This window comes from Peromyscus eremicus, chromosome 4 (assembly GCF_949786415.1).
Source record: "Peromyscus eremicus chromosome 4, PerEre_H2_v1, whole genome shotgun sequence".
NCBI lineage: Eukaryota > Metazoa > Chordata > Mammalia > Rodentia > Cricetidae > Peromyscus > Peromyscus eremicus.
Genome location: NC_081419.1, coordinates 104,339,526 through 104,352,180, shown reverse-complemented (window position 1 = coordinate 104,352,180; position 12,655 = coordinate 104,339,526). Strand labels below are relative to the sequence as shown.

Sequence of the window (12,655 nt, the reverse complement as noted above, 5' to 3'; positions counted from 1 at the left end):
TTTAGGAAAGAATAGTCTCTCCAATGATTTTAGCATACAGAACAAAGCCGAGTATTAATATAATTCAGAGATTGGCAGGAGTTTCACAGATCACATTAAATGAAAATTTATTAATATTTAAATATTGATTCCTTCATATTTCCTTCGGGTCATTATATGTAAAATCAAGATTCTATTTCAAATACTTGTCTTCTCAGATGATAACTTTTACCTGTGGTAGCATTGTCGGCATGAACATGTATTAGACCACTGCCAAACAGAACAAGAATGAACCAGGAATCCATGCTGACCTAGAAAACAGGGAGACACATGAGATGAAGTGTTACATTAGTATAATTATGTCCAAATGACTCAAATACAAAAGGTTATTTGGAGTAGTATCTTTCTTAGTTATTGAAATATATACACAGGATCTTTTGACAGCTTGATAGGCTGTTTTCCCCAGAAGTTCAGCTATTAATTGTGTCTTCATAGAAATAAAAGTAAATTTAAATAACATATCTTTTAAAGTATAAGTCTTTTTTTAAAAATAATTTATTTAAATTTATTTTATATACATTGGTGTGAAGGTGTCAGGTCCCTTGGAACTGGAGTTACAGACAGTTGTGAGCTGCCATGTGGGTGCTGGGAATTGAACCTGGGTCCTCTGGAAGAGCAGCCAGTGCTCTTAACCAACCACTGAGCCATCTCTCCAGCCCTAAAGTATAAGTCTTAACCTTGGTTGCATCTTTATGTACGAGAGATGGGCAGTCCTTAAATTTCCCAAGTTCATCTGCTCAGGACCTGAATACAATACTGATCTAGGTTCTAGAGAAAGAACTGAGGACCAATTTATTTACAAGCCATGCTTTCACATGGTTTATAGTCTAGATGTAAATCAATATGGTAGCCACTACCTGAGAGAAAGAGGGCCTGCCTCCCTAAGAGGTGTATGACAATACTGAGATGGCATATGTAGGTAATTTATACAGACCTGGAAATCTGCTATGGAACAATGGCATTGCCTGGCAGAGGAATGTAGTCAGCAGTGGCCTTCCCTAAGTGCAGAGACTTTTGTAGGCTGTGATAATGAAGTCAGTGCTACATTATGTTAGATGTCTATAACTCTTAAAGAGTCGGATAGTGAACTTATATTGATCTCTTCTGACAGGATCCAGTTCAATTCCTATCTGATCATATTTTAAAGTCGGTAATGCATATAATCATTTACATGAGGATCAGGCAGCAGGCTGGAAGGCTACTGTATATGTGTACTCAGCTACTCAGGGCAAATCAACAGAAAAGAAGCTGGCTCACAGAATTAAATGCTTAAAATACATTTTAAAAGAGAATAAGCATATAGTTGTGAATTGAAGCTACAAAAGAACTTTCTAAGCACAAGAACAATGCAAGCAACCATGAAAGGAAAAATGGAAGCTGCCAAGAAAAAACAAGTTTAAAAAAAAACTGATCATAAACAATGTTCACGGATAGGAACTTAGTTTTATTAAGATGCCACTTCTTCCAAAATTGTCTATAGGTAAACACAATCTTGATAAAAATCACAAGTTTTTTGTAGACATTGAGAAACTGTTTCTAAAGTTTATATGGAGGCAAAAGACTCAAAAGAGCCAAGTAGATATTGAAAAAGGAAAAAAAAATTAGAGGACCAACACTATCTGATATCAAGACCTCCTTCTTTAATATCAACAACAACAACAACAACAAGACAGCTAAATGAATGGTACAGAGTAAGATCAGAAACAGAACCACATGTTGTCAAGAGTTTTGCTCAGAATCCAAGCAGAAAAGAATTACTGGCATAACACACATCATCATGGATGAATCAAAAAAGATTCGTTCATATGTTGACTGAATAAAAATTGGTACCAGAAGTACATAATTATGATTCTATATACTTGAAGTTCTACCATAAGCAAAATTAACTTACATAGGAAAAAAATCAGAGTAAGAGTTCCCTAGAAAAGAGATTTATTGGAAAGAAACATGATGATAAATGGTAGGGACTCAGCCAGGCAGTGGTGGCGCACACCTTTAATCCCAGCACTCGGGAGGCAGAGGCAGGTGGATCTCTGTGAGTTCGTGACCAGCCTGGTCTACAGAGTGAGTTCCAGGACAGCTAGGGCTACACGGGAACCCTGTTTTGAATCCCTCCCCCCACCACCAAAAAAAAAAAAGTAAAACACACTTGTAAGAACAAATGCAAATAGAACAGGGAGTATAAAGCAAAACAAGCCCCATCCACCACTGCTAGTCTCATTTCCCAGGAGGTCACTAAATACTTCTCTCCAAATGCTTAAGAAGGTTTCTCTACTAAACTGACATACACGCACACATTAAAAAACTTATGAATAAGATGATAATGTCTGCCGGGCGGTGGTGGCGCATGCCTTTAATCCCAGCACTCAGGAGGCAGAGGCAGGCAGATCTCTGTGAGTTCGAGGCCAACCTGGGCTACAGAGTGAGTTCTAGGAAAGGCGCAAAGCTACACAGAGAAACCCTGTCTTGAAAAACAACAACAACAACAACAACAACAACAAAACAAAAACAAACAAACAAACAAACCCAAAAAAGATGATAATGTCTAGTGCTTTGGTTTTTACTTAAGTAAACCCTAAACACCTTCCATATTAATACACTAATACACATAGGTACCTTTCTTGTCAACAGCTGCAGTGTTTTACTATGTGGATATACCAGCAATATTGTAGTCATTCCTTTCTGTTTGCTTCTATTAAAAGTTGACTGTAAGAGGCAGGCAGATGGCTCAGTTGGTAAGGTGCTTTGCTACCAAGCTGATGCTATGAATTCACTCCCCAGGCCTGACACGGTGGAAGGAAAGGACTGATTCCTGCAAGCTGTCCTCTGACCTCCACATGTGCATGCACACATTGTGGAAGCTGGAGAGATGGCTCGGGGATTAAGTGTTTGCTGCTCACGCAGAAGACAAGAGTTTGGTTTCCAGCACCCATGTTGGGTGGCTCACAACTGAGTAGCCTCCACATGTACCGGTACTCATGTATACTTACTCCTCCCTTATTAATTTAAAAAGAAATTTAAAATAAAATAAAAATTTAAAAATTAAAGCGTTTATTGTTGAGTGTTGGCCTAGGCCACCTGCCCCTATCTCTGTGTGTTTCTGTCCTGCTCACTCACAGATGGGACCATCAAGTTCAGGTCACCAGCTTGGTGGGAACATAATTTTTGGGAAGATCATTCATAAGGAAATTCTGGTTAAAATAATTGTCAAGGATGATCGGTGTCTTGCTTTCCATGACATTTCCCCTTCTTCACTAATGCTTTCTGGTGATATTGAAGAAACATACAGCCCAAATTTCTGTAGCAGCAGCTGATGATCAAAGTCTTCTCAGACACTGAAATGTCTTGCAATCATCAGGAAATGTGCCGCTGCTCTGGGCCTGAACAGCTGTTACCGAATGGTGGTGAAGGGAGGTGCAGACGGGGCAGTCTATCATATTCACCTCCATGTTCTTGGAGGTCAGCAGATGAACTTGCCTCCTCGGTAAAAATGTTGGGGATAATTCCTCATCTCTATATACTGATTAAGTTGGCAAACTAATATGTTAAATATTTCACAAACTTATTTTTGTCTGTGTATGAACAGATTGAAGAGAATTTTTAAAAATCTATGCTCAATAAAGGAAGTCATATGTAAAAAAAAGGATTGTTTGTACATATTATATTTATTTTCCTGCTTTATAAGTTAATTTCCATTAGGCAACAGTGGCCTGAGTAAGACAGAATTATATGTTTTAGAAAAGCCAAAATGCTGAGAGAATCCAAGTTTATAATATTTTATTTTATTCCTTTATATGTGGGGTGTGTGTGTGTGTGTGTGTGTGTGTGTGTGTGTGTGTGTGTGTGTGTAGGCTGGTGATTGATGAGTCTTCCTCAATCACTCTCTGCCTTATTCTTTGAGGCAGGGTCTCTCAAATGAATCAAGAGCTCACCAATGTGACCGGTCTAGTTCATCAGGCAGGCCACTGTGTTCACCTGGCATTTGGGTGAGTTCTGGGGATCAGAAACTCTGGTCCTCACACGGGCAAAGCTTTACTTCACTGAGCCATCTTCCCAGCTCCAATTATTTAAAAATAACAAGAAGTACAAAAACTTGTAAATATAAACCTTTGATAAGCTGAGTACATAAGAGCCAGGCAAACACACTTTGGGGGATGAATCCTGGAAGCATTTCCTTAGTGTATCAAATACAATGGCACACATACACGGTGCTCGCGTTCCCTTGCTCCTCCATAAAAAGAGGCAATATGTAGTCCTTCTCATACAAAAACACTTCTAACTTATTTAAAAATGTTCCCATTACATATACATTAGGCTGATCAATGATTAAAGTTCAACACTTAAACAATAAAATAAACCCAGAGGCCACTAACATGCACGAAAGCAATATGATAAAAGACTAAGGAAATTTTGGGGAAAAAAAGGCCCATAGCTGTTGTCTTGGTTTCCTTTCCTGCTGTGATTAGACCACCCCCGACACCACCCTGAGGAAAGCAATGAAGGTAAGCTTTATTCTGGCTCACAGTTTGAGATGATAGCCCATCAAAACAGGGAAACCACGGCAGCAGGAGCTCCAAGCAGCTGCTCATACTGTACCCTTAGGCAGGAAGTATCGAGCGAAGAAGTCCAGGATCCTAGCCCAGGGAATGGTGCCACCCAGAGCAGGCAGGTCTTCCCTCTTCGATTATTCTAACCATTTCCTAGAATCCATTTCTTAGAGTCTAGATCTCATCACGTTCATAACAGAGATAACATCACAACTGTACTTTTCCTGATACTGAATAAGAATAATTTTTAAATGTTTGTAAAATTCAAATTCAGCATAGCAAACCTGAGACATTTTTTATGGGTGTAAGTGAAGGCTCTTAGTTCTCCTTTGGGGATACACAAGTGGGCAATGCTCACTGGCTGTTAGATTTCTCACATCTTCCCACCCATCTAAGAAGACCACGGCACTCTTTATACATGTTATATACTAAGTACTTTTTATACCTCCTCTCTTTTAACCCTTACCAATTCTGCTATGCTGACAGCGCAGAGTAGAGTTACCATAACTTACTGTAAATATACTTTGCTATACGTAGTATATACCCCATTATAGAAACTGTATATGTTAAATTGGACCCTCTTCCCCCCCAAAGATAGCAGTGCAGGGAATAGTAGCCAGGACTTTGGGTATGCTACAAGCACTTTATTACTGAGTTATAGTCCCAGCCCAGACACCTGAATTTTATTTTATTTATTTTTTTTTGGTTTTTCAAGACAGGGTTTCTTTTCTTTTTTTTTCTTTCTTTTTTCTTTTTCTTTTCTTTCTTTTTTTTTTTTTTGGTTTTTTGAGACAGGGTTTCTCTGTGTAGCTTTGTGCCTTTCCTGGAACTCATTTGGTAGCCCAGGCTGGCCTTGAACTCACAGAAATCCGCCTGGCTCTGCCTCCCGAGTGCTAGGATTAAAGGCGTGCGCCACCACCGCCCGGCAAGACAGGGTTTCTTGATGTAGCCCTAGCTGTCCTGGAACTCACTTTGTAGACCAGGTTGGACTCAAACTCAAGAGATTCACCTGACTCTGACTCTGCCTCCTGAGTGCTGGGATTAAAGGTGTATGCCACTACCACCTGGCTAGAAAAACCTGAATGTTTAATCCATGGACAATCAACTATATATACTTACAATATACTTACACACAGTTCAGGGCTAATTTATTTGAAAACTATATCCTGCATTCAAAATGAAGGTACGAACCACCACAGGCACACTAAAGATTTGCTAGAGAAAGTCTGCCTTTGTTGGCTTCTGGCCAAAGAACAGTATTTCTTGCCTTGATATATAATCCCTGCCAGTGGATGCCAAGGCTGATAGCCATGACCTCTCACATGAGGGCAAAGAGAAGAAGAAAACGTGCCTATTACTTAGACAGGTGTGGACAACTGAGGAAACTCTAGCCAAAGGGCTAATAAACCTAATTCTGTTGTGAGATCTCCAGAAAGGTGATTTAAAAACCCATTTCAGGTTCTGGAGAGATGGTTTAGAAGTTAAAAAAGAGCACCTGCTGCTCTTGCAGAGGATCTGAGTTTAGCTCCCAGCACCCACATGGCAGCCCACAACTGTCTGTAACTCTAGTTTTAGGGGATCCAATGCCCTCTGGTCTCCAAGGGGATCAGGCACACATGTGCACATACATAAATGCAGACAAATCATTCATACACATAAAGCATTTTCAGACAGATGCAACAACCTCGATTCTTATACAACTCTTCTGGAGTAAGAACTCCTCACATTTTGACTACTGATGAACTAGAGAGGAATGATGAGGGTGCTCTGCATACATTTAGTAAAGAAAAAGGTTTTAAACACTAACATTATGTGGGTGTCATGGAACACACCTACATTCCCAGCAACCAGGAGGCTAAGGAAGGATCTAGAGTTGAAAGCCAGCCTGGGACTAACCATGAGGCCCTATCTCAAGGAGACAACAGTAACATTATAAAGTCCTTTCTAGTGAAGAAGAGCTGAGCTGTGCATTCCTCAGAGTTTAGACTGTGGTTCTAAAACCTTCCATTAAGTCTTCCTAATCATGTGGAAGAGCATACACCTGTAATCCCAGCTACACAGAGGGCCGAGGCAGGAAGATCACAAGTTGAAGACCAGCCTGGGTTACACAGCAAGACCCTGTCTCAGAATAAACATAAAAAGGGCTGAGATGTAGCTCAGTCATAGAGCCCTTGCCTAGCGCACTCATGTGGTTCTTGTTTAAACTGTTAGATCCACAAAAAGAAAAAAATTATATCCAAAGTTGTGTTCCATATTTAACATGTTCCCAATAAAATAGGACCAAGAGAAAGCTAGGCACTATTACTTGAAACATTTTATTCCTGCTAAAGTCTTTCATTTATGTATTTATTTATGTATTTATGTATGTATGTATGTATGTATGTATGTATTTATTTATTTATTTATTTAGACAGAGTGTCTCTATGTAGCCCTGAATGTCCTGATATGGACTCAATATGCTGACCAGTCTGGCCTCTAACTTAGAGATCCACCTATCTCTGCCTCTTGAGTGCTGGGATTAAAGGTGTGCACCATCACCACCTGGCCCTTTTTTTTTTTTTTAAACCATTTTTCTTATTCCCATTTCTCAGATAAAGAAATTTGAAAGATAGTTTCTCAGTAGGCAGAATTCAGATCTAAGATTACCTGGCTTTTCTTCACATAACTAATGAATAAACAGATACATTTTCCAAAAAATGCCAACTAAAACAAACTGATGATTCTATTTCTATTTTACAGATTTTTTTCAGTGATGGAGTAGCAAGCCTTGAAAATATGATCAGAGGTTTAAACATCCAATATTTAGTTCTGGTCTTGATTTTAGTAAACTCACCTCTTTGGTGGAGATCAAGTTTGTAGTGGGAAGATATGAGTTCAGACCCCAGTCTTATTGAAGATGCCTCCTTCCAAGTGTGTAACAAAACAGCAGCTGAGAGTCATTCAAATTGCTCTGGGCCATCTCCTGGGGCTGCTCAGGTGACTTAAAAGGCTGACTTAAATGCAAAAAGTGACTAGAAGGAGGGGTCAGCCACTTCAGCCAACTATTCGCTTGTTCAGCATTATTTATTATTGGAAACAATATGTTTCCTTGCTTGCTTGCTTGCTTGCTTTGTGCCTTTGTAATAGGCTTTTTTTTTTTTTTTTTTTTTTTTTTTGGTTTTTTGAGACAGGGTTTCTCTGTGTAGTTTTGGTGCCTGTCCTGGATCTTGCTCTGTAGACCAGGCTGGCCACTAACTCACAGAGATCCACCTGGCTCTGCCTCCCGAGTGCTGGGATTAAAGGCGTGTGCCTCCATAGCCTGGCTGTAATAGGCATTTATAGACTTTATCTTATTTACTTCTCACAACATTATGAGTTATATACTATTTTTCTAGAGATTAAGAATTTGTTCAAGGCTACATAGCTAATAAATGTTTACTGATATTCAAACATGGGCTTTTCAAACTCCACAGCCCATAGTTTTTCCTTTTAATTCTCCAGATATCGGAGGATACATATGTCAGATACAGACATTGTTATTGAGGGCTTCATTAACCTGTAGTGAGGTACAAATAAACTATTCAAATCCAGAATTATTACCTGTCTAAAAAGTTAGCCAATAAGCACTAAAATGAGGTGGGAAAAGTGTAAACTACAGTGGGAATTTTCAGTAAAAGCTGGAAGCACACGAGTTAGCTAAGACTAGGCAGCTTTTAAGCAAACAGGACTTCAAAGCTTAAATAGCTTGTCTGGTACCATCAATGACAACAAGCTGGGAAGAGGCACAGAAACACCTACTGATTCTAGAGGACACCTGACAGACCAAAGAAAGGATTACATGTGGATCAGGAGCAAGGGGGACTGGAAGGCAGTTGCACCAGCGAATGAGCCCTACCCCTGACATGGTGATCAATCAGGAAATCTCAACCTCAGCCAAACTTCCACCTCCTATATACTCTTAAATCCCCCAAGACCATGTGCTGTTGGGTCAGGATTATATGCAGCCAGGACAGGGGAGTGGTGACTGGTATTTCAGGTGAACATTTCATGGGGTAACAATAGCTGCTCAGATTTCAAGATGGCAATGGCCATGTCATGCTCAAAGGACACAGTTCCAATACAAGACATCAAGCAGGACCTCAATACAAACCTGGACACAACAGGCTAGTGTCTGAAAGGATGTAGCAAAGGGGATATAATGCACATGAGGCAAGACAAGGCAACCATTACATCACCAAAGGACTGTTGCCACAGTGAAAAGATTTTTTAGTTTTCCCCAATAAAAAAAGTTTTGACTCACCAGTTAACACAATTGGGAAATATCAATAGTTAGAGCATGCAGAACAGACACAGAACAATCTGGAGTTTAAAACAGTTAACAAAAGGATAGAGGCTCAACTGGCTGAGTGTGAGGTTAGGGGAGTCACTGACCTAAGCCTTCAGAACCTAGCCACTAAAGCAAGAGGAACTACAGGAGGTTAAGACCATCTTGGGCAGACTTAAAAGAATTGATAGATTAGAATTCATAGAATTAAGACTTTATGAGATGCTGGAGGTGGTCAAGGCCCATGTGTTGGACTTAAGTGTCTAACAAAGCCGAAAGTAGAAGGATGAGCAAGTTTGGGGCATACAGTGGGGGAGGTGATGGATGAGTTTAGTTCGGAATGTGCAGTACTACAGTACATATTGTATCTGCCAGGGGTGATGGGAGAAGGGGTAGAACAGCAGACAGGCAATGACAGAGCTGCTGCCATGGAAGTCAGGCAGAAAGCCAAGGGAAGGACAAAACCAGCTGATCAAGTGACAAATGCTGTAATAAGCAAGTCAGACAGGAGACATTTGACAAGCACAAGAAGTAGTAGGTGGATGCTAAACAGAGAACTGATACCTGCCACTAAGAGAGGGTGGAAGAGGAACAGTGAGAGATGCCAGTGAGAGAAAAGAGAGTAATGAGAGAAAGCCGGAGAGCTTCTGAGGAAGGTCTCCAACACCGACTCTACAGCCTGCCTTTCCACCACTGTACTTCGTGACTCTGAGTTTTACTGTTGTTGGGAACCCGGCAATTGACCTCTTGTATCTGGCTTTTTTCACCCAGCATGTGCCTGAATTTCTATTTATATATTTATGATTTTTCAGTTCTAGGGATTGAACCCAGGTCTATTTCCAGCCAGTCTAACTGAATCAGAGAGCTCTAGGTTCAGTGAGAAACACTGTCTCAAAATAAACAAACAAACAAATAAATAGAAAATAAGGGCAAAATGACTAAGGAAGATATATCCAACAATGACCTGTGTTACACACACACACACACACACACACACACACACACACACACACATACACACACACACACACACACACACGGTGGAAGATAGTGCCCTGAAAACTATAATCACATGAAAGAGTAAAATTGGCCTCTTGCCTTTAATTATCCATATAAACTAACTCAAATGAGTTTAGGACTAAAATGTGAGATGTTAAATGACAAAGCTTGAGGCTGGGTAAATGGCTCAATCTGTAAAGCATTTGTTTGCCTTGAAGGTATCTGCTTCTTTTTGTCTGTCTGTCTGTTGAAAGGTTTATACGCTCTGAAGGCAGCAGTGGTACAGCAGGCCAGGGTTAGGTCCCCAGAACTGCAAAACTATACACAGACAAAAACAAACAGAAAGTCAGGCAAGGAAGGTCAATTATGTTCAATTCTAGAGTAGTAAAAATCAGAATCAGAAAATGCAGCGATGGTCACTATAGGCTGATGGGAGGAAGGACTGCAGAGTCAGTATTTAATGGGCACAGAGGTTCAGCTGAAGAAGAGAAAACATTGAGACATGGGTGGTGGAGACAGCGGCACAACAACGTGAACATTATCTGGAAAGCAGTATTTTATTATTTATTTGGTTTTCTGAGACAGAGTCTCTCTACATAGCCCTGACTGACCTGGAACTGACGGTGTAGGCCAGGCAGGCCCTGAACTCACGGAGATCCACCTGTGCCAGCACACCTGGTATAAAACAACATTTAAAAAACAGAATAGATAGAAAAATAAGACAAGCCACACACAGGAAGAAAATCTTAGAAAAATTTAGCTAATATGAGATTGCTTTCCAGATCTGGACACTAATAAAAATGGAGAGGCACAGTAGTAGAACTCTTGTCTTAGCACTCTTTTAAGATCCTGGGTCAGCCGGGCAGTGGTGGCACACACCATTAGTCTCAGCACTCAGGAGGCAGAAGCAGGCAGATCTCTGAGTTCAAGGCCAGCCTGGTCTACAGAGTGAGTTCCAGAACAGCCAGGGCCACAGAAAGAAACCCTGTCTCAAAACAACAACAACAAAGAACACCCCCTCCCCACAAAGAAAGCTCCTAGGTTAGACCCAACACCAAAATATGACAATGAAAGAAGGTATTTGGAAGGCAATCAAACACATGAAAAAAAAAAGTGAGAATCTGGGAATCTGGGAAATGTAAAGTACCAGCACATGTCCATTAAAATGAAATATCAAACATACATACACAAACTTAAAAGCAGAGAAGGCACAAATTAATATGAACGCCAACTGGATGCATCTAGACACAGTATATGGAACAACTATTATCAACAATTAAGGCAAACGATTGAAAACCTACATTGAATGTAAAATACAAAAGTTAATCATGATTAATTTGAATGTATCCAAGATACTTAAGGATGTTTTAAAAGGATATTTTAACTTAAAGTCTATAAATACACGTGATGGTTGGCTAGCTTTAATTGTGAACTGTGCTGGTTAGTTTTATGTCAACTTGACACAAGTTGGAGTAATTTTAGAAGAGGCCTACCATATTGGCCTATAGGCAAGACTGTGGTCCATCTTTTTTGATTCATGACTGATGTGTGAGGGCCTAGTTCACCATGGGTGATACCACCCCTGGGCTGGTGGTCCTGTGTGCTATAAGAAAGTAGGTTAAGTAAGCCAGGAGGAGCAAGCCAGTAAGCAGCAAACTAAGACAATACCCAAATTAAAGAAGATTATATGTTTTAGTAGATGTGAAAATATATTAGCTAAAAGTATATGAATTTAAGATTTCTCAAAATCTTTTTAGGAATAGAAGAAAAATTCCTTTAATAAGGTTACTTCTTATTTATTTATTTTAAAATATTTTTTAAATTGACTTGTAAAATATTTTTAAAAATATCTTACTTACCATTTTTCTATGTGTGGGTGTTTTGCCTGCATGTATGTCTGTGTACCATGTGTGCAGTCCCATGGACCCCAGAAGAGGGTGTGGCTGGAGTTATAGACATTTGTGAACTACCATGTGGATGCTAGGAATCAAACCCAGGTCCTCTGGAAGAGAAACCAGGTGCTCTTAAACAATGAGTAATCTCTCTAGCCCTATTAGTTAGTTAGTTAGTTAGTTTGTTTGTTTATTTATTTATTATTTATCAAAGTCCAGGCTTTATTTATTTATTTATTTATTTATTTATTTATTTATTTATTTATTTATTATCAAAGTCTTGCAGTATAGCCCAGGCTGGCTTCTAATTTGTGTTCCTTCTGTCTCAACTTTCTGAGATTGTCTATCTATCTATCTATCTATCTATCTATCTATCTATCTATCTATCTCAAACTAAACCAACAACAACAACAAAAAAAAAAAAACCCCAAAACCAACCAACCAAAAAAAAATTATCTTCAATAGGCAAACATTGAAAATATTCCTTTGAAAATCAGAAATAAAACAAAGTAACTCCTATTCATGTCTAGCAAACACTAGAGAGATCTTTGCCTTTATAATAAGAAATTAGATAGTAAAAACCAGTCCACTGGCAAAAGAATGGCTAAGTTGCTGAATCAGAGTCTAGCACTGACAGAGGTGGATGACAAGTAATTCATAATATAAAGGTGGCTACAATACAAAAGATGACAGAGAACATTTACCTGTGGAAATAATGTACAGTGTACAAACAGGGAGGTCCCAAAGGATTACTTTCACGATACATACTTGGAACCTATTTTAAGTGATGTCTTTCAAAAACCAGTAAGTATGGCCAACTTTGTGTAGTTATATGGGTATTAACAGAATGCAGATGCCAATAAAATATAAATAGT

At 39.4% G+C, this 12,655-nt stretch overlaps 1 protein-coding gene across 2 annotated transcripts in view; it reads right to left on the bottom strand.

Moving 5' to 3' along the window:
* Ptpra (protein tyrosine phosphatase receptor type A) overlaps window positions 1-12,655 on the bottom strand; it is a 112,535-nt gene that overhangs the window by 58,821 nt on the left and 41,059 nt on the right. For both annotated transcript variants that reach the window (XM_059261428.1, XM_059261429.1), the window contains exon 2: window positions 212-290. In XM_059261428.1, coding sequence (XP_059117411.1) covers window positions 212-284 — 73 coding nt within the window. In that variant the 5' untranslated portion in view covers window positions 285-290. The remainder of the gene's footprint in view (window positions 1-211; window positions 291-12,655) is intronic.